This window comes from Salmo salar, chromosome 01, assembly GCF_965601325.2.
Source record: "Salmo salar chromosome 01, fSalSal1, whole genome shotgun sequence".
In the NCBI taxonomy this organism is placed as follows: Eukaryota; Metazoa; Chordata; class Actinopteri; order Salmoniformes; family Salmonidae; genus Salmo; species Salmo salar.
The window spans coordinates 134,030,472-134,054,060 of NC_138291.1; the positions used below are offsets into that span (position 1 = coordinate 134,030,472).

The 23,589-nt window shown below is 41.2% G+C and overlaps 2 protein-coding genes across 2 annotated transcripts; one reads left to right on the forward strand and one right to left on the reverse strand.

The window, feature by feature from the left end:
• Window positions 1-15,208: 15,208 nt before the first annotated feature.
• Window positions 15,209-18,284, forward strand: LOC106561199 (uncharacterized). The gene is made up of 2 exons (XM_045688085.2): window positions 15,209-15,694; window positions 16,981-18,284. Exons 1-2 carry the CDS (start codon window positions 15,445-15,447, stop codon window positions 17,664-17,666), a joined length of 936 nt encoding a protein of 311 aa, XP_045544041.1. The 5' UTR covers window positions 15,209-15,444; the 3' UTR covers window positions 17,667-18,284.
• LOC145878172 (uncharacterized) lies at window positions 17,819-23,159 on the reverse strand. The gene is made up of 3 exons (XM_082973740.1): window positions 22,965-23,159; window positions 20,909-21,358; window positions 17,819-17,827 (listed from the first exon to the last, which is right to left on the reverse strand). Exons 1-3 carry the CDS (start codon window positions 22,986-22,988, stop codon window positions 17,819-17,821), a joined length of 483 nt encoding a protein of 160 aa, XP_082829866.1. The 5' UTR covers window positions 22,989-23,159.
• Between the last annotated feature and the right edge of the window lie 430 nt (window positions 23,160-23,589).

Genomic DNA, 23,589 nt, shown 5'->3' on the forward strand with positions numbered 1-23,589 from the left:
CACAGTGCAGCAATATCTAACAATTTCACAACAAATACCTAATACACACAAATCTAAGTAAAGGAATGGAATTAGGAATGTATAAACATATGGATAAACAATGTCAGAGCAGCATAGACTGAGATACAGTTTATACATATGAGATGAGAAATGCAAGATATGTAAACATTATTAAAATGGCCAATGATTTCATGATGCCTGTTTAACAGTCTGATGGCCTTGAGATAGAAGCTATTTTTCAGTCTTTCGGTCCCAGCTTTGATGCACCTGTACTGACCTCGCCTTCTGAATGATAGCGGGTGAACAGGCAGTGGCTCGGGTAATAACAAAGAACAAATATGTGTGCCTGAGGGGAAATTTACTTTCATACAGCCAGAAGGGTTGAGAAATTAAATATCAGTGGACAGTTTGCACTAATGTAAAAAAACATAGATGATGGAACATATTCCCTTTTGCTGACGTGATGAACCGCTAAGGGGACATAAATATTTACCATCTAAACCATGTGTGACCTCTCACCTCTCTGGCTGTAGAAGCGTTCTTCCTTACCAGTCCCTCAACAGCTCTCTGACTGAGCTCCACCCTCACTAGGTCTTCAGAGGAGAGGAAGGCTGAGGAGGGATGGAAGGATGAATGGATCAGTCAGTCAATAAAATATAGAGCTGCTGTCTATGCTGTCTGACAAAATCACTATTTTAGTAGTTCATTAAAGTAAATTTAGGCTTTATGACTGCTGAATACCAACTATCAATCACTTAGATCATGTATTTTCAGGTAGAGATACATCCTTGGGACGTCCCTAGCCCGTTGAAGTTGACATTTAAAATGGTTAAGGTAGGGTTTAGGGTAGGGATGTCCCACGGATCCCAGATAGCATTGAACATTGTGCATTCTTCTGTCTCTTTTACATAGCAGGTGATGGGTTCTGACTTCTGAACTTGAAAATATGAAATATCCTTATTATGTGAAATTGAATGAAACAATAATGTATGTTGATGCTAATATGATGTACAATATTTCATGATGTTTCTTTATGATAACAATAGTCATATATTTAATATGCCATATACTATTTTTTAACAGTTCAACTAATTCATTTTAATTAACTTAATCATTATGATTCAACGTCAGTTCACCGTCTCACCTCATACTGTATTGGAGCAGCAGCAGCTGACTGCCCAGTTCAACATCAGTTCACCTTCTCACCTCATACTGTATTGGAGCAGCAGCAGCTGACTTCCCAGTTCAACACCAGTTCACCGTCTCACCTCATACTGTATTGGAGCAGCAGCAGCTGACTGCCCAGTTCAACATCAGTTCACCTTCTCACCTCATACTGTGTTGGAGCAGCAGCAGCTGACTGCCCAGTTCAACATCAGTTCACCGTCTCACCTCATACTGTATTGGAGCAGCAGCAGCTGACTGCCCAGTTCAACACCAGTTCACCGTCTCACCTCATACTGTATTGGAGCAGCAGCAGCTGACTTGATCATTGATACTAATCATCATGTTTGAATCTGAGAGTAAATAGAGCCGACTACACTCTAAAAATGAAGGGTTCAACTGGAGTTGTTCTCAGATCCCCTAAGAACCGTAGGGTTCTTGGTCAATGAAAAACAGCCCCAAAAGGTTCTTCAAAGAACTTGTTAGAAGGTGGGTTCATCGAGGAACCTCCGTTGTTGCTGGACTTCTTCCGGGAACTTCACAATTACAACTGAAAACGATGGTGACAACTTTGGATGCGACAACAGTTAAAAAGGTTAAGTTGGGTTGATGTTTGGCTCTGAATATGTCTCGAAATAATTTAGATAATAAAACATACTAATGATGAATGACGAAGACAATGATGGATTTCTGTGAATATCTTCCATAACGTTACTATTGCTAATTAACGTAAATATTAGAAAGCCGGGTTTGACCGTCGGCGTTGTATGAGCTACAGTACAGTACCGTTAGCTAGCTAGCTAACGTTATGTCCTAACTAGGCACAACTAGGTTTGGATTATTTCCTCAACTATATTCTTTCCCATATATTGTAAATCGTTTCCATAAAGCAAACATGGCTTTACACTCTCATTAATGTAAGTTTCCAATCTAGAGCAGTTTTCACTTTTGGGATAATGAACTAGCTAACGTTAGCTTCGTTAACTAACTAACTAACTAACTAAGGACGGTGACCTGTCCAGACGAGATGTTACAACGAACTGAATCGCCAATGGAGGTCTTCCTCTTTATATAGTCTGCTACAGCATGCAATACTATTAACTCACAAGGGGGCATAACGTTACATGTACAATACTATCCCATTTTGGAAACGTTACATGGACAATACTATCCCATTTTGGACACATTACATGGACAATACTATCCCATTTTGGAAACGTTACATGTACAATACTATCCCATTTTGGAAACGTTACATGTCTGCCCCCTTGTGGAGGGAAATTAATATCTTAGATGGTAGCTGTAGATGGGATTCAAATGCATAATGGTATTAATACAGTGTCTAGACTACCTCTTTTGTATAAATGCCCTTCAGAATCCAAACACAGTTTTGCCACGCAGCAAAATGTTGCGTATAATCTTTCAAGTCAGCCTGATAAAATATTGAACAATTTGTGTACAAAGATATCTTGAAATGTGATATTAGGCCTGTATGACAGTACTGTTACTGTATGGCAGTACTGTATTGGCTAGTGCTTTCTTCAATATGTTCTTCTATTTTACATTGTACGTCGATGCCATTTATCTTTCATATATTAATGCTTGTAAGACTATTCTTTGACACATTTTCTCTTCCTTTGAAATTCTTATAGGACAGAACATGGACACAATGCAATTGGTATCAAGAAGAAGGTACAGATATGTTGCAGGACAGCTGCATTTGAAGTGTACATTTTACCTACATAGCAGTCAATACAAACTGAAATCTATTAGCATACATATGTGTGCAAATTATCTTCTCAGAAATGAATCAAGCCCATGGAATGGATATAGACAACAAGATAATCCAAGGACTAGCAGAGGTAGAGAGGCGAGGCGGGGTGAGGACATCATCCTGCTATTTTGACAGTTCCTGAAGGACAATACAGAAAAGGGATATTCTCTTATTCCTTCCCCATCTCTAATGTATTTTGGAATAAATTTAGCAAGTGTAGTAAGATCATTGCTTTACTTTACTATTTGCTATTTTGACTGTCCAGATCTCTGTGAGGAACTACAGATCTCTATGTTACTATCCAAACTTCAGATTAATACGCAGTCACAACTCCCATATCGCAGTCACACAACTCCCATATCGCAGTCACACAACTCTCATATCGCAGTCACACAATGCTATTCCCAAACATAACTAATCAATTAGTTGTTGTTACGAATCCCTTTTGCCCTGCTGTCTAGGGGGGATGGAAACGAGACCAGTAACATATCTCATGCAAATTATAACAGTGAAAAGGAACAGTGAGAACAAAAACCACAGACAACTTAAATTTACCATCAAACACTTCAGGTTTATTTTTAAACACACGGTAAAGGGGGGTGGGAAAAGGGGCTGAGCTGGACCCAAGGAAATACATAAGTATTCAATAAGCTTCAACAACAGCTAGCTCACTAACCAATAAAATACAGTGGGTGGTCCGCCCAGTTCTAACTAGTGTGCTTTAGACAATATTTACCTACGGGAAGTGTATGCCCATGGGCGACTTGTCTTGGTACCCCCTTTTCCCACCAACAAACAAACAGTCAAACACCATAACAAAACAATACGCACAGGATAACGGACAAAGGGACAGTTAGTTGCAGAAACAAAAGAGAGAACTGATTGGGATACTTTTAACCTGTTGGGGCTACAGGTTAGCAATGAACCCCGAGACGGGATTGCTAACAAGGCTGGAAATTCAAAACATCAAAAATCTAATAATTTCAATTTCTCAAACAATCAACTATTTTACACCATTTAAAAGATAAACATCTCCTTAATCTAACCACATTGTTCGATTTTCAAAGAGGCTTTACGGCAAAAGCATAAAGTTAGATTATGTTAGGACAGTACATAGCCACAAAAGTACAAACATCCAGTTTCAATTCAAGGTCAGGCGTCACCAAAAGCAGAAACCAGCTAAAATTATGCAACAACCTTTGACAATCTCCATCAGATGACACTCCTAGGACATTATGTTATACAATACATGCATTTTTTGTTCCATCAAGTTCATATTTATATCCAAAAACAGCATTCTACAGTAGCGGTGAAATTCAGATTTTTTTCTTCTCTGAAATGCTTCCGGTGAACATAACAAAATTACTATTCGAAAACATTGGTAAATTATAATATTGTCATTCAAAGAATAATATATTATCATCTCGTAATTCCTACCGAATGGCCAGATCTCAAAATAACTTTACTGGGAAATCACATTTTGCAATAAATGGGGTGCTATGCTAAGAACAATAGGCTATGCTATACAGTTAGCATCATCTAATATCGATAATAACATTGTAAATATCCCCTTACCTTTGATTATCTCCATCAGAAGGCACTGCCAGGAATCCCAGGTCCAGAACAAATGTGGTTTCTTTTGACAAAGTTCATAATTTATGTCCAAATAACACCAAGTAGTTAGCGTTCAGTATGCTCCCACAAAACGTGGTGGGGGGGGGTGTAAAATCACGCCGAAAAGCTAAAAAAAACCTAGTAAATAATCTATTTACGTTCGTTCAAACATGTCAAACGTTGTTTAGCATTAATCTTTTGGTCCATTTTTAACGTGAAACATCAGTAAACATCAGTAATATTTTCACACAACCTATCCTATGTCTAGATAAACAATTATGACAAACTCACTCTTCTCAGATTTATGCGCAGGCGCAAAAAATGAAGTGACGACATGTCAACTTCCCTGCATTCTAATTTGCTCTCTGTTTATCATAGACGCTTCAAACAACTTTATAAAGATCGTTGACATCTAGTGGAAGCCGTAGGAGTTGCGAAATGAATCCTTTCTCACTATGGTATCTATAAAACAATGACACTAAATAGTACAGTCACAAAATTCACGTTTTTTTAAATCTATTTTTCACAGGTTTTTGCCTGCAATATGAGTTTTGTTATACTTACAGACACCATTCAAACTGTTTTAGAAAATTCAGAGTGTTTTCTATCCGAATGTGTTAATAATATGCATATCCTAGCTTCTGAGTTGGTGTAGGAGGCAGTTAAAAATGGGCACATATTTTTTTCAAAATTTCTCAATACTGCCCCCTTTTCCCACCAACAAACAAACAGTCAAACACCATAACAAAACAATACGCACAGGATAACGGACAAAGGGACAGTTAGTTGCAGAAACAAAAGAGAGAACTGATTGGGATACTTTTAAACCAAGGGAAAGGGGATGTGATTGGGTAAGAGAAAAGGAGCAGGTGTCTTCTGATTGGCGACACCTGTGAATAGGGCAGAAGGAAATTAAATACACGCACAGGATACCTGTATCCGTAACAGTTGTTTTTCAACAATATTTTAACCTGCAGGAGTATTTTCTAATTTCTATCTCAAGGTTAGTTCCTAGGATAATGCAACTCATACATTTACAACTTTCAATACTTTTAAAACAATTACAGGTTTAAAACAATTACAGGTTTAAAACAATTACAGGTGCACCTTACTAGCTTATACTATATCATAAATGGTCATAACTAGTAAACACAGTTTGCAGATTCCGGATGTTTAACGTTAAATGGCCAAAACTAGTTCACACAGATTCTAGTTGTCATCTAGTTCACAAAGATTCTAGATATTTAACGCTAAATGACCAAACCCAGGGCATACCTGGCCAGCACATTTAAAATCATTGGAATTCACCACTTCTGAGGGTCACACAGACACTTTTCAGAATGAGGTCCTTCTTCCAATAGAGTTTCACCAGGTACCGTGTTTCACACAGAACCCACAGTCACCCTGGCCCCTCACCCCTACAGACCAATCCCCACTGTGATCAATTCAGTGTCAGGATGGCTCTAGGTCGCCCGCAACCGACCAATGATAGGTGTCTGAGTCGACTGACTCTCAGATCATCCTCCACTGACTCGGCCCTGTTTACACCTCCAAGGTGCCCCCCCCCACATAGGAATACACACTCAGGGCCTACTGACTGGGCCCTGTTTACACCTCCACACAGGAATACACACTCAGAGCCTACGAGGCTTTTCTAAAAACTCCACATTGCGTGTTTCGCTCACCTCTTTCTTTTTTTAAACTACGTTGGAGATGTGGTATCCACTCGGCTCGCTGCCTCTCAGATCAAAGGTGGGTCCATCTGCTCCGTTCCCAAAGTGTGGTCTCCCTGAGATCCCAAGTTTGAGGGATCCCTCGTGCACCATTTACCCAGGTCATCAGGAGCGGTCACCAAGTGAAGATTCACATCCCAATCGCCAAATGTGGTTATTTTCTTTAATATCAAATGCGGAGAGACAAACTTATCACACAAGTCAGAGTTATTCTTAAACTAAATCTTTATTCACTTATACGGGAGCAGGTCAATACAACGTACACATATAAAGCGAATCAATTGAGTGCCCTACGATAATGATGGCTGGTCGACGAATCACCCCCAGAGAGCCCCGAGACAAAAGTACAAAGGTCTTTTATAGCCAAGATACACCCCTTTCAACCTACATGACCAACAACAGATATATAGAATGGGTCACAAGGTTAAGATTTGTATGAAAGATACTTATAATTCTCAGCAGACAGTATCTGCTGTAGAAACAGTATTTTGTGTAGAGACCAGGGTCTGGCCCTGGGGTCATCTCTCCCTGGTACCATATAGAACAGAAACATTAACTCATGCTCTGGAATGCGGTCTCTTTAGGTTTTATCACCCAAAAGACATTGTAAATCTCCTGTCAGTGTTATCTCCCAGATGCCCATCCTCAGTAGAACACACAGACACAATAGTTCTAAGAACTGTTAGGGTTGAACAGGCTATTTGTATGCATAACCTTTATAATATACCGGGGAAGCTATGCTACAATATGAAGTATATAAACTACGGGTAAATCAACTGTTGAAGGAAGACAAGAAGAACTTCAACCGGCAACAGGAAGTGCGTCACGACGCTGGGACCTGCCTGCACGCCGACGTTAGGAGGAGCAAGTTTAAACCACGCTCCTCCTCCCTCGGACAGGCCAGCATTGAGCGGGAACTATCTCTGTCAGAGTATAAAAGAGAGAACAATAGAATGTGACGTCCTCTTCTCTGTTTGCCCTGCGAGGTATAACAGAGAGACCGTATACGAACGACATATTTACCATACACGTGTTTGCATTAATTAAAGTACAGATAAATCAGAAGTTACTATGTGCTGACTATTTTGTTCTGATACCAGAAACGAACTGTCGCAACTTTAACAGAACCCTCTATTCTGTTGCATAAAACAACCATTTGATGCTATAAAAGTATTATAACATAATGTTGCAATTTTGCTCTCACAGTGTCCACTGAAAGTTGACTAGTAACAACAACTGGGACCTAAAAGACACCCACCATGAGTCCCACTAAATCTGCCCAAGAAGAGGCAAACAAAATAAAAACCCACACCAATCTTAAAGACAGGAAGCAAACCAAAAAGGTGGAGCAACTAAAGGTGTTGACTCTCCACATCTATCAAGACAACTGGAGCACTGGGCCAGACACTCGTAAATAGAACCTGGACCAGCTCAGGTGAAACACCTTCCCACTAACGAGATGGACAAGCCAGCACAGGTGTAACACATACTGACTAACGAGGCGACACCAATCAGTGCGCCCTACGTGCTAACGAGCTAGACGTGCTAACGACCCCTACGTGCTAACGAGCTAGACGTGCTAAAGTCCAACCTCAAAACATAAATGGAAAACTCCAAAGCCTGTAACACCTTCCCCCTTAAGACAACAAATATATCCTATATTTTTTGTTGGACGAGTTTGCTTACCACCAACAGAAAACAACTTCCACTCCACATTATAATCAACTACAATGCTTCACCTTCTACAATATAAAACTCGTCTTCCTAAGAATCAGAACTCTAGAAGTCAAACAAAATTCATCTCCAATACGAAAAACGTCCAGTCAAAATAAATTGTGATCCATGGCAACGCACTGGCTAAATGCAAAACACTAAACTTTTTGACTGCCCACCCTTGAGACAATCAGCAACCAAGTTGTCCTTACCACAGACATGTCTGACTTCAAGAGGAAACATATTATTATTTTCTATTACATTTTGCAAGGTGGGATAGCCCCACTGTCAAAACACAGTTTTAACATGTCCAAATCAATAACAAATATGCAGAAACCGTTTGTGATATATTGAAAACCTAAACATAAAATGTACTATTTACACAAACATCTGCCACAATAATCATATTAATTGTATTTTTTAAAACAAGCAGTTTATAAACCGCACAAGCACCAAAAACGCTGTTGTTTTGACAAGTAGCAATAAATCACTGATATCAATTAGGAGGGAAATTAGTTCTACATGCTGTTGAAATTAACACAAAAAAAAAAACACATGGAAATGGGAGATATCTTTCACCTCACTGGTTAGAGGAAACCTGCAGAAGACAGTTAGCTACATTTTGGAGTGATGCATTTAAATTTAGGGGTCGCTAAACAAAGGAACGCAACACTTAATTGTCATCACTCATCGATATCATGTTGAAATCAATTGTGCGAGAGGAGGGAGATGAGGTTGCACGTCCTGTTAAAACTAACAGCTCAAAAACCACAAGGAATCTGGGAATAATGTGTACATCACTGGTTAGAGGACAACTTGTAGAAAACAGCGAGCTACATTTTGAAGTGCTGCATTTTGATTCCAGTGGGTCACCAACGCAGTAAGTGTAACAACTCTTTTTTTGTTAGTCACTTTTTGTTAAATCAAATAAATAGTAACTCTTCCAATTCAGAGCTTGGATCTTTCCCGAGGCTAAAATCATTGAACGGGGGCAAACGTTAAGGGTTTTATATTCTGACATTATTTAAAATACTCCTACTACAATGTTAAAACATTCTATTGTGACAATATTAAAAAACTTCCACAATATTAAAAACATTCTACATTGTGACATGATTTCCTTGATATCATGAAACTCCTTCATGTATTTTCTGATGTTTAATCAGAGATCTTTTATCAGAGTACCTCTTCCCACATTGATCACATCTATAAGATTTCTCTCCTGTGTGTGTTATCTGGTGTGATACCAGGCTGTTTAGCCAAGTAAAACTCTTCCCACATTGATCACAGCTATAAGATTTCTCTCCTGTGTGTATTCTCGGGTGTATTTTAAGGTCTGATGAATATTTGCAAGTATCCCATAGTCAGAGCAGCAGTTACATTTCTTCCCTGTGGGTCTCTGCTGGTGTTTCTTGAGGAGTTCTGATCTGGAGAGACTCTTCTCTGCCTCGTCAGCATCATGGTGTTGTTGAGGCTCCCCAGAGGATCCACGATAGTCCTGTCTCTCTCCTGTGTGAACAACAAAGTCAGACGGTTAACCCAAAACATCAGAAATCCACTGTATATTTGAGGTAAAAGGTGATGCCCAGAGCATACCCATGAAGTTGTACAACAATTGACGTCTGTTAACTTCTTAGTGATCCGCTCAGATCCCGGTGACGGGATTGATTTGACAACATCCAGTGAAATTGCAGCGCGCCAAATTCGAAAACAGAAAAACCCAGAATAAAAATTCACAAAATATACATGTATAACACATCAAAATAAAGCTTAACTTCATGTTAACCAAGCCACAGTGTTCAATTTCAAAAAGGCTTTACGGTGAAAACAGACCATGCAATTATCTGAGGACAGCACCCCGCATACAAACACATGAAAATCATATTTCAACCAGCCAGGTGCGACACAAAACTCAGAAATAACAATATAATTCATGCCTTAACTTTGAAGATCTTCTTCTGTTGGCACTCCAAAATGTCCCAGAAACATCACAAATGGTCCTTTTGTTTGATAAATTCCTTCTTTATATCCCCAAAATGTCCATTTATTTGGCACGTTTGAATCAGAAAATACACCGGTTCCAACTCGCCCAACATGACTACAAAGTATCTAATAAGTTACCTGTAAACTTGGTCCAAACATTTCAAACAACGTTCCTAATCCCAATCTAGGTATCGTAAAACGTAAATAATAGATACAATTTAAGACGGGATAAACTGTATTCAATACCGGACGAAAACAAAGTGAAGCGCGTTCCAGGTCGCACGCACCAAAAGACTAGAGTCCACCTGGAGTGACACATGGAAAGAACAGGGCCTCTTCTTCATTTCTCAAAAGAAAAACATCAACCAATTTCTAAAGACTGTTGATATCTAGTGGAAGCCACAGGAACTGCAACCATATTCCTATTAAAAAGGGCATACCATGGAAACCTAATGGAAAACAGATTGACCTCAAAAAATAATTTCCCTGGATGGATTGTGCTCGGGGTTTCGCCTGCAAAATCAGTTCTGTTATACTCACAGACATTATTCAAACAGCTTTAGAAACTTCAGAGTGTTTTCTATCCAGATCTACTAATAATATGCATATCCTAGCTTCTGGGCCTGAGTAGCAGGCAGTTTACTTTGGGCACGCTTTTAATCCGGACGTGAAAATACTGCCCCCTATCCCTAAGAAGTTGTTTAAATTATTTGACAATTAAGATAGTCAAGTTAGCGACATGTCATATTTAGTCTTGTTTTCACATTAGTGGTAACTATAAATAAGTTATTCAAGTTATTGACATCCTAAGCAGTGTGCCAGACGACTTTTGGTCTCCAAAAAAGGCCCCTTTCTGTGTTTGCTAAAATTGCAGGACGAGGGCAATGCACATACAATTTCATTGCAGAAACACCTCCCTGCTAATGAGGAAACCGCTAGTTAAAATGTAGTATATCTGCTTGGAGCAAAAATGGTGAGCGAAGATTTTAGTTTTTCACAATGTATTCTGAATATTCACTATCAGCGCAAGATCGGGAGTGCTACTCAAGGAAACTCACATTAAGCTCTGTGTCTATATACTAACTCACCACTGTGGGGGAAAACTCAGGGGAGTTCTCATAGGCTGACAGCAAAAAATAGCCTCCATTTCCAGGTTGCTTATGAGTGCATTTCACATTACTTTTGGATTACAATTGTAAGGCTTGCTTGAATGTCCTGGTTAATATGTTTGTGTTATTGTCGCAAATCAACTGCTTTATACTTAAACATTTCAACTAGAAAAATGCTCTTTGGCTAGCTTTGCCATCAGCCTGAAACTGAGGGTTTGTACATTAAGTGTTTAACAAATTGGCCCATAACGTAGGCAGTCATTGTAAATAAGAATTTGTTCTTAACTGACTTGCCTAGTTAAATAAAGTTTACGTTTAAATAAATAAATAAAGTGTTTTATGACAAACTGTTTTCTGCAAATTTGTCAAGGGAACAACTTTGAGAAGGTTTTAAAACAAAGGTTTCAAACCAATTCATGAATGTAATTGAATCTAGGTATGTTTCACCTTTAACGTAATGGCATAAAAAAATTGGCTGAATATTATACAATGACTTATCAACAGCTCTAATAATTTGCCACCACAGGAATTCTACACTGGCAATTCTAGAATATACTATATATCCTACAAACCTGGTTAAACTATCATTATGACATCATGGATCAATTCTAGAATATACTATATATCCTAGAAACCTGGTTAAACTATCATTATGACATCATGGATGAATTCTAGAATATACTATATAGCCTAGAAACCTGGTTAAACTATCATTATGACCTCATGGATGGCCAGTCTTTGTATTCATAGTTTAGGGAATTCAGGGGGTAGCCCTGAGCTGAACTCAAACCTGTGTCCACTGACTGTCAAGCCAAAACCTTATAACTGTTACACCAAGATGTCTGAACTTCTTGACGAGGTCACTAGGTGTTGGGTTACGATTTCTTCAATAGCTTTCTCCTTCCCCCATCCCTCAGCTGTTTACCAAACCAAGCCTCTGGGCAGACATTTTGTTGCTGTTTAAAAAACCCACACAACCCAGCAATCTGCAGTTCAAACAATAACAAATCTGTCATTCCACCACTGTTTTGGTAATAAGATGATGATGGGGTTGGAGAAATGTAATTACAGACAGACAGACCTATGGATGCAAGGACTGAGCATCCATGATATCAACATTATAGTTTTAACCATGTTGAGACTATACAGTGTTGATTTACATTGTTTCTAAACATTGGAGTGAAAAAAGCTTATTTGGGTTTCTGATGGGGTACAACAGTTGAACTAAGTTCATGAGGCATGTTATATTCTTCAAGAATCAATTGCTATAAATAACTAATATAAAAGTCAAAATATGGATGTAGCAATTGCAGATTTCTGCTTTAACACCAAACATCTGTTCAACAACTGCAGTTTGTGCCTGTGTTAAGACAGTACTTACTAGTGTTAATCAGGGAACGGTTTCTCAAAACCATCTTACGGCTAAGTTCATCGTTAGAACCATTGGACGCTTTAAGATGCGTTTGGGAAACCGGGCCCAGATATCCAGTTTCCTCCTCTTCTTCCTCCTCCTTTTTGGATGTAACAGTCATCTCCCCCTCCTCCTCTTTCACTCCATAAACTGCATCCTCCTCTCCTTTTACTGTAACATCCTCCTCCTCTTCCTCTGTCCAGCAGTCCTCTTCTTTAGCAGGAGAGTAGCTCAGTGACCGCATAGTCGGAGATGTTAGCTAGCTAGGCTAATGCTAACTTAACCAGCCCGCTAGCTGACTAATAACAGCAACACCGTAAATATGGAATAAAATCTGATAACTAACTAGACGACAGAAGTGGTTTTAAAACACAGTGGCTAATATACACGAAAGCGTCTAAAGAGCTTTATTGGTTCGGCTATTTTGTCTAGCAAGCTACCGAGGTGGCTGACTAACTGTTGCTGCTGTTGAAAGAAGCGTTGCGTCCACTAGATTATACATCACACTAACAGCATTGCCTTAAATTCCCACACCGACATCTGCTGACTGGAGTGGGTAACGCAATTGAGTAAAATGTTTATTTTATTTTCAGACAAAAAGTTAAAGGGTAGGAATCAGGGACGTCACTAGTCCTAAGATATTCATTAGAACCCATCAGGATTCCCCCAAAAAGAAGACGCTCTGGATTGATCACTGGAGTCAGATGTGAAGGAGGAGGTTGATCATCAGGAGTCAGATGTGAAGGAGGAGGTTGATCATCAGGAGTCAGATGTGAAGGAGGAGGTTGATCATCAGGAGTCAGATGTGAAGGAGGAGGTTGATCAAGATTCAGATGTGAAGGAGGAGGTTGATCATCAGGAGTCAGATGTGAAGGAGGAGGATGATCATCAGGAGTCAGATGTGAAAGAGGAGGTTGATCATCAGTGAACCTCTGGATTGTGGCTGGGCTGGCGTTTACACTTACAGCTTGGTCATATATTTTGATACATTGAATGTTGATAACCTATGTTATATATTTGTACCTCCTGTTTCAGGAAGTGATGTCACTAGGTACTGCCCCTATATGTACAGTGCATTTGGAAAGTATTCAGACCCCTTCCCTTTTCTACAATTTGTTACGTTATTCTAAAATGGATCACATTTTTTAAAAATCCTCATCAATCTACACACAATACTACATAATGACATCACAATACCCCATAATGACATCACAATACCCCATAATGACATCACAATACCCCATAATAACAAAGCAAAAACAGGTTTTTATAAATGTTTCAAATGTAACAAAAAGAACAACTGAAATATCACATTTACATGCAGTACTAGTCAAAAGTTTGGACACACCTACTCATTCAAGGGTTTTTATTTTTTACTATTTTCTATATTGTAGTACAATAATGAAGACATCAAAACTATGAAATAACACATATGGAATCATTTAGTAAGAAAAAATGGTTTAATCAAATCAAAATAGATTTTATATTTGAGATTCTTCAAAGCAGTCACCCTTTGCCTTGATGACAGCTTTGCACACTCTTGGCATTTTCTCAACCAGCTTCATGAGGTAGTCACCTGGAATTCATTTCAATTAACAGGTGTGCCTTGTTAAATGTTAATTTGTGGAATTTCTTTCCTTCTTAATGCGTTTGAGCCAATCAATTGTGTTGTGACAAGATATGGGTGGCTCTCATGAGGATTGCCACCGGAAAGGAAGACCCAGAGTTACCTCTGCTGCAGAAGATACATTCATTAGAATTAACTGCACCTCAGATTGCAGTCCAAATAAATGCTTCATAGAGTTCAAGTAACAGACACATCTCAACATCAACTGTTCAGAGACTGCATGAATCAGGCCTTCATGGTTGAATTGCTGCATGCAAAAACACTGTTTACAAAAGCTTTGATAAAGAACAAGAAGGCCGTCACACTCTTTACAAAAAATGTGCTTTTCTTTCAAAAACAAGGGCATTTCTAAGTGACCCCAAACTTTTTAACGGTAGTATACATCTACATGATATATTGTTACACCATGTAGGAACAGTATAGACCTAGTCTGTTCATTATATACATCTACATTATGTATTGTTACGCCATGTAGGAGCAGTATAGACCTAGTCTGTTCATTATATACATCTACATGATGTATTGTTACACCATGTAGGAGCAGTATAGACCTAGTCTGTTCATTATATACATCTACAGTATGTATTGTTACACCATGTAGGAGCAGTATAGACCTAGTCTGTTCATTATATACATCTACATGATGTATTGTTACACCATGTAGGAACAGTATAGACCTAGTCTGTTCATTATATACATCTACATGATGTATTGTTACACCATGTAGGAGCAGTATAGACCTAGTCTGTTCATTATATACATCTACATGATGTATTGTTAAACCATGTAGGAGCAGTATAGACCTACAGTAGCTGGCTACTTATTTAGATGTTGTTTGACTTCATGAAAGTGCCTTAAATGTTCTGTAGTAAACATTTTTTGTTCGCACTAATCAATCAACACATTCAGGTCTTTGTATGTCTCAATAGTATTATTTTATTAAATCCATGTCAAATAATCTTGGTCTGAAAATAAAATATGATCCTCAACTGCGTTTCCCTCCAGTCAGCAGACGGCGATGTGCGTCTTCCAGGCGATGCTGCAGCGTGACGTATAATCTAGTGGAAGGTTCTTCATAAACAGCTGGTCAACCACCTCGGTAGCTTGCTAGCCAACATAGCCGAAAGATTCAAGCTATTTATACGCTTTCGGTGTATATTACCTACTGTGTATTAGACACACTTCTATGGTATCTACTTGTTAACCTATTTAATGTAATATTACGTTATTTTTTATTAGTCAGCTATAGTAGCTGGCTGGTTAAGTTAGCACTAGCCTCGTCGCCAATGATAGCTAGCTAGCTAACATCCCCGAAAATGAGCTCCCTAAACTACTCCCCTCCTGTTAAAGAAGAGGAAGTCTGCTGGACGGAGAAAGAAGCTCTGGGGCTGAACATTGTCGTGAAAGAGGAGAAGGAAGAGGAGGATGTTACAGTTCAAAAAGAAGTAGGGGGTGAGGCTGTTACAATGAAAGAAGAAGAGAAAGACGTTTCAGTGAAAGCAGAGGAGGAAGAGAAAGAGGATGGAGTTTTTGAAGTGAAAGAGGAAGGAGAGGAGGAGACAGAAGGTCAGATTAACACCAGTAAATACTCATATTTAATAACGGGGCACAAACCCTGCAGTTGTTGAACTGATGTACACCAACGTGGTTTTAAAGCAGCAATGGTTTTTGTTTTGCATACATTTTTAAATGAAAAATCAGAGTCTGGTGTAATTCCGTTACTGTGGAATTGCCCAGCTCCTAACTATACTCAACAAAAAATATAAACGCAACATGCAACAATTTAAAAGATTTTACTGAGTTACAGTTCATATAAGTCAATTGAAATAAATTCATTAGGCCCTAATCTATGGATTTCACGACTGGGCAGGTGCGCTGTCATAGGCCCACCCACTGGGGCGAAAGGCCCAGCCAAACGGAATGAGTTTTCCACACAAAAGGGCTTTATTACAGACAGAAATACTCCTCAGCACCCCCTTCTCAGACGATTCCGCATGAAACATGGGACCAACACTTTCCATGTTGCGTTTATATTTTTGTTCAGTATATAAACTTAGGAACACATGTCAGCATAGAGCCCTGAACTATAATAACAAGGCAGCAGTTTATCTGGCAGGACAGTGTGGTGTGTAGTGATCAGCAGTTTATCTGGCAGGACAGTGTGGTGTGTAGTGATGTGTTGTGTTATGGAGGCACTTTGGTGATTCTTGATGTTCACTTGTACAACTGTTCATCATTACTATTGTATCTAAATGAATTATTTTAACACAATGGTTAAAAAACTCTTGTCACAAAAATGTAATTACATGGAGCAATATACTACATTACTTCTTACATACATTTCTTGTTTTACAAACATTGCCAAGCTGCTCATTCGTTTTCTTGTTGTGATTTTTGGTGTAACCATTCACGGCAAAAAATATTTGGGCTGGTAAAAAATCAGAATGGCTTGTATTTTCTTTCATCTGCCTGCTACAGTGGCTGGTATATTCTATCATCTGCCCGCTACAGTGGCTGGTATATTCTATCATCTGCCCGCTACAGTGGCTGGTATATTCTATCATCTGCCCGCTACAGTGGCTGGTATATTCTATCATCTGCCCGCTACAGTGGCTGGTATATTCTATCATCTGCCCGCTACAGTGGCTGGTATATTCTATCATCTGCCCGCTACAGTGGCTGGTATATTCTATCATCTGCCCGCTACAGTGGCTGGTATATTCTATCATCTGCCTGTTACAGTGGCTGGTGGACCACAATCAAACTAAAACAAGACTTAGAAGACATTTGTCAAAGTTTGTAAAAACATTTAAACATTCACTACATTGACTGTCTGACTGACCTTCACACAGGAGAGAGATGGGACTATTGTGGATCATCTCTGGAGCCTCAACAACATCATGAAGCTGACGAGGCAGAGAAGAGTCTCTCCAGATCAGAACTCCTCAAGAAACACCAGCAGATACCCACAGGAAAGAAACCGCACTGCTGCTCTGACTGTGGGAAACGTTTCAAATCTTCATCAGAACTTAAAAAACACCAGCGAGTACACACAGGAGAGAAACCTTATAGCTGTGATCAGTGTGGCAAGAGTTTTACTCAGTCAAACAGCCTGAAATCACACCAGAGAACACACACAGGAGAGCAGCCATATAGCTGTGAGCAATGTGGGAAAAGCTTTTCTCAGATAGAACACCTTAAAGGACACCAGAGAACACACACAGGAGAGAAGCCTTATAGCTGTGATGTATGTGCGGATAGTTTTACTACATCAAGCCAGCTGGTAGTACACCAGCGAGTACACACAGGAGAGAAATCTTATAGCTGTAATCAGTGTGGCAAAAGTTTTACTCAGTCAAACAGCCTGAAATCACACCAGAGAACACACACAGGAGAGAAACCTTATAGCTGTGATCAATGTGGGAAAAGCTTTTCTCAGGTAGAACTCCTTATTAATAAAGGACACCAGAGAACACACACAGGAGAGAAATCTTTTAGCTGTTATCATTGTGGGAAGAGTTTTACTCAAACAGCCTGAATAGACACCAGAGAACACACACAGGAGAGAAATCTTATAGCTGTGATTAATGTGGGAAAAGCTTAGGTAGAACTTATCTGACTGAACATAAGCAAACACACACAGGAGACAAACCTTACCACTGCTCTGACTGTGGGAAGAGCTTTACTTCCCTAAGAAACCTGACACAACACCAGAGAACACACACAGGAGACATACCTTACCACTGCTCGGACTGTGGGAAGAGCTTTGCTTCCCTAAGAAGCCTGACACAACACCAGATGTGTCCTCTCTGGAAAAAAGCAGGAGCAGACATTTCTGAACTCTTAATCAACAGGCCTTTACACCCATGAATGAGTATCAATAATGTGTCACTATTTCTGAGGCTATATGATGTATCGTTCAGCAGATTTACTTTGTAATATTAATTTATTTGTTTTTATCTCTTGATTTGATTGCCAATAGCGTGAAAACCTGTCATCAAGGCAAAGGGTTTTGAAGAATATACAATACATTTTGATTTGTTTAACACTTTTTTTGGTTACTTCAGGATTGCATGTGTTATTTCATAGTTTTGATGTCTTCACTATTATTCTACAAATGTAGAAAATAGTAAAATAAAGAACAACCCTTAAATGAGTAGATGTGTCCAAACGTTTTACTGGTACAATATACAGTGGGGGAAAAAAGTATTTGATCCCCTGCTGATTTTGTACGTTTGCCCACTTACAAAGAAATGATCAGTCTATAATTTTAACGGTAGGTTTATATGAACAGTGAGAGATGGAATAACAAAACAAAAAAATCCAGAAAAACGCATGTCAAAAATGTTATAAAATGATTTGCGTTTTAATGAGGGAAATAAATATTTGATCCCTCTGCAAAACATGACTTAGTACTTGGTGGCAAAACCCTTGTTGGCCATCACAGAGGTCAGACGTTTCTTGTAGTTGGCCACCAGGTTTGCACACATCTCAGGAGGGATTTTGTCTCACTCCTCTTTGCAGATCTTCTCCAAGTCATTAAGGTTTTGAGGCTGACGTTTGGCAACTCGAACCTTAGCTCCCTCCACAGATTTTCTATGGGATTAAGGTTTGGAGACTGGCTAGGCCACTCCAGGACCTTAATGTGCTTCTTCTTGAGCCACTCCTTTGTTGCCTTGGCCGTGTGTTTTGGGTCATTGTCATGCTGGAATACCCATCCCAGACCCATTTTCAATGCCCTTGCTGAGGGAAGGAGGTTCTCACCCAAGATTTGACAGTACATGGCCCCGTCAAATGATGAGGTGAAGTTGTCCTGTCCCCTTAGCAGAAAAACACCCCCAAAGCATAATGTTTCCACCTCCATGTTTGACGGTGGAGATGGTGTTCTTGGGGTCATAGGCAGCATTCCTCCTACTCCAAACACGGCGAGTTGAGTTGATGCCAAAGAGCTCCATTTTGGTCTCATCTGACCATAACACTTTCACCAGTTGTCCTCTGAATCATTCAGATGTTCATTGGCAAACTTCAGACAGGCATGTATATGTATTCTTGAGCAGGGGGACCTTGCGGGCGCTGCAGGATTTCAGTCCTTCATGGCGTAGTGTGTTACCAATTGTTTTCTTGGTGACTATGGTCCCAGCTGCCTTGAGATCATTGACAAGATCCTCCCGTGTAGTTCTGGGCTGATTCCTCACCATTCTCATGATCATTGCAACTCCATGAGGTGAGATCTTGCATGGAGCCCCAGGCCGAGGGAGATTGACAGTTCTTTTGTGTTTCTTCCATTTGCGAATAATCGCACCAAATGTTGTCACTTTCTCACCAAGCTGCTTGGCGATGGTCTTGTAGCCCATTCCAGCCTTGTGTAGGTCTACAATCTTGTCCCTGACATTCTTGGAGAGCTCTTTGGTCTTGGCCATGGTGGAGAGTTTGGAGTCTGATTGATTGATTGCTTCTGTGGACAGGTGTCTTTTATACAGGTATCAAGCTGCGGTTAGGAGCACTCCCTTTAAGAGTGTGCTCCTAATCTCAGCTCGTTACCTGTATAAAAGACACATGGGAGCCAGAAATCTTTCTGATTGAGAGGGGGTGAAATACTTATTTCCCTCATTAAAATGCAAATCAATTTATAACGTTTTTGACATGCGTTTTCTCGATATTTTTATTGTTATTCTGTCTCTCACTGTTCAAATAAACCTAACATTAGAATTATAGACCGATCATTTCTTTGTCAGTGGGCAAACATACAAAATCAGCAGGGGATCAAATACTTCGCCTTCCCTGTGGCTCAGTTGGTAGAGTATGGTGTTTGCAACGCCAGCATGGTGTGTGCAACGCCAGGGTTGTGGGTTCGATTCCCACGGGGGGCCAGTACAATTTTTTTTTTTTTAAATGCATGAAATGAAATGTGTGCACTCACTACTGTAAGTAGCTCTGGATAAGAGCGTCTGCTAAATGACTAAAATGTCAATGTACTTTTTTCCCCCACTGGAACAAGTATTTGATACACTGCCGATTTTGCAGGCTTTCCTACTAACAAAGCATGTAGCGGTCTGTAATTTTTATCATAGGTACACTTCAACTGTGAGAGACAGAATCTAAAACAAAAATCCAGAAAATCACATTGCATGATTTTTAAGTAATTCATTTGCATTTTATTGCATGACATAAGTATTTGATCACCTACCAACCAGTAAGAATTCCGGCTCTCACAGACCTACATTTACATTACATTTTAGTCATTTAGCAGACGCTCTTATCCAGAGCGACTTACAAATTGGTGCATTCACCTATAATATCCAGTGGAACAACCACTTTACAATAGTGCATCTAAATCTGAGTTTCCATGTGACTCCCTACCGCACACAGATTGTACAATCCACTAGGTTTCATTGCATGACTTACTTGTAGATTGTGGTTGACCATTACTTTATCCTATCCCAGGTATTCCTTGAAGAGGTGGGGTTTCAGGTGTCTCCGGAAGGTGGTGATTGACTCCGCTGTCCTGGCGTCGTGAGGGAGCTTGTTCCACCATTGGGGTGCCAGAGCAGCGAACAGTTTTGACTGGGCTGAGTGGGAACTGTGCTTCCTCAGAGGTAGGGAGGCGAGCAGGCCAGAGGTGGATGAACGGAGTGCCCTTGTTTGGGTGTAGGGCCTGATCAGAGCCTGAAGGTACGGAGGTGCCGTTCCCCTCACAGCTCCGTAGGCAAGCACCATGGTCTTGTAGAGGATGCGAGCTTCGACTGGAAGCCAGTGGAGAGAGCGGAGGAGCGGGGTGACGTGAGAGAACTTGGGAAGGTTGAACACCAGACGGGCTGCGGCGTTCTGGATGAGTTGTAGGGGTTTAATGGCACAGGCAGGGAGCCCAGCCAACAGCGAGTTGCAATAATCCAGACGGGAGATGACAAGTGCCTGGATTAGGACCTGCGCCGCTTCCTGTGTGAGGCAGGATCGTACTCTGCGAATGTTGTAGAGCATGAACCTACAGGATCGGGTCACCGCCTTGATGTTGGTGGAGAACGACAGGGTGTTGTCCAGGGTCACGCCAAGGCTCTTAGCACTCTGGGAGGAGGACACAAGGGAGTTGTCAACCGTGATGGCGAGATCATGGAACGGGCAGTCCTTCCCCGGGAGGAAGAGCAGCTCCGTCTTGCCGAGGTTCAGCTTGAGGTGGTGATCCGTCATCCACACTGATATGTCTGCCAGACATGCAGAGATGCGATTCGCCACCTGGTTGTCAGAAGGGGGAAAGGAGAAGATTAATTGTGTGTCATCTGCATAGCAATGATATGAGAGACCATGTGAGGATATGACAGAGCCAAGTGACTTGGTGTATAGCGAGAATAGGAGTGGGCCAAGAACAGAGCCCTGGGGGACACCAGTGGTGAGAGCACGTGGTGCGGAGACAGATTCTCGCCACGCCACCTGGTAGGAGCGACCTGTCAGGTAGGACGCAATCCAAGCGTGCGCGGTGCCGGAGATGCCCAGCTCGGAGAGGGTGGAGAGGAGGATCTGATGGTTCACGGTATCAAAGGCAGCAGATAGGTCTAGAAGGATGAGAGCAGAGGAGAGAGAGTTAGCTTTAGCAGTGCGGAGAGCCTCCGTGACACAGAGAAGAGCAGTCTCAGTTGAATGCCCAGTCTTGAAACCTGACTGATTAGGATCAAGAAGGTCATTCTGAGAGAGATAGCAAGAGAGCTGGCCAAGGACGGCGCGTTCAAGAGTTTTGGAGAGAAAGGAAAGAAGGGATACTGGTCTGTAGTTGTTGACATCGGAGGGATCGAGTGTAGGTTTTTTCAGAAGGGGTGCAACTCTCGCTCTCTTGAAGACGGAAGGGACGTAGCCAGCGGTCAAGGATGCGTTGATGAGCGAGGTGAGGTAGGGGAGAAGGTCTCCGGAAATGGTCTGGAGAAGAGAGGAGGGGATAGGGTCAAGTGGGCAGGTTGTTGGGCGGCCGGCCGTCACAAGACGCGAGATTTCATCTGGAGAGAGAGGGGAGAAAGAGGTCAAAGCACAGGGTAGGGCAGTGTGAGCAGGACCAGCAGTGTCGTTTGACTTAGCAAACGAGGATCGGATGTCGTCAACCTTCTTTTCAAAATGGTTGACGAAGTCATCCGCAGAGAGGGAGGAGGGGGGGGGGGGGTGGGGGGAGGAGGATTCAGGAGGGAGGAGAAGGTAGCAAAGAGCTTCCTAGGGTTAGAGGCAGATGCTTGGAGTTTAGAGTGGTAGAAAGTGGCTTTAGCAGCAGAGACAGAAGAGGAAAATGTAGAGAGGAGGGAGTGAAAGGATGCCAGGTCCGCAGGGAGGCGAGTTTTCCTCCATTTCCGCTCGGCTGCCCGGAGCCCTGTTCTGTGAGCTCGCAGTGAGTCATCGAGCCACGGAGCAGGAGGGGAGGACCGAGCCGGCCTGGAGGATAGGGGACAGAGGAAATCAAAGGATGCAGAGAGGGAGGAGAGGAGGGTTGAGGAGGCAGAATCAGGAGATAGGTTGGAGAAGGTTTCAGCAGAGGGAAGAGATGATAGGATGGAAGAGGAGAGAGTAGCGGGAGAGAGAGAGCGAAGGTTGGGACGGCGCAATACCATCCGAGTAGGGGGAGAGTGAGAAGTGTTGGATGAGAGCGAGAGGGAAAAGGATACAAGGTAGTGGTCGGAGACTTGGAGGGGAGTTGCAATGAGATTAGTGGAAGAACAGCATCTAGTAAAGATGAGGTCAAGCGTATTGCCTGCCTTGTGAGTAGGGGGGGAAGGTGAGAGGGTGAGGTCGAAAGAGGAGAGGAGTGGAAAGAAGGAGGCAGAGAGGAATGAGTCGAAGGTAGACGTGGGGAGGTTAAAGTCACCCAGAACTGTGAGAGGTGAGCCATCCTCAGGAAAGGAACTTATCAAGGCGTCAAGCTCATTGATGAACTCTCCAAGGGAACCTGGAGGGCGATAAATGATAAAGATGTTAAGCTTGAAAGGGCTGGTAACTGTGACAGCATGGAATTCAAATGAGGAGATAGACAGATCTGTTAGTTTTTCTTTAAGAAGCCCTCCTGTTCTCCACTTATTACCTGTATTAACTGCACCTGTTTGAACTCGTTACCTGTATAAAAGACACCTCTCCACACACTCAATCAAACAGACTCCAACCTCTCCAAAATGGCCAAGACCAGAGAGCTGTGTAAGGACATCAGGGATAAAATTGTAGACCTGCACAAGGCTGGGATGGGCTACAGGACAATAGGCAAGCAGCTTGGTGAGAAGGCAACAACTGTTGGCGCAATTATTAGAAAATGGAAGAAGTACCATCTGAAGTTTGCCAATGACCATCTGGATGATCCAGAGGAGGAATGGGAGAAGGTCATGTGGTCTGATGAGACAAAAAATTAGCTTTTTGGTCTAAACTCCACTCGCCGTGTTTGGAGGAAGAAGAAGGATGAGTACAACCCCAAGAACACCATCCCAACCTTGAAGCATTGAGGT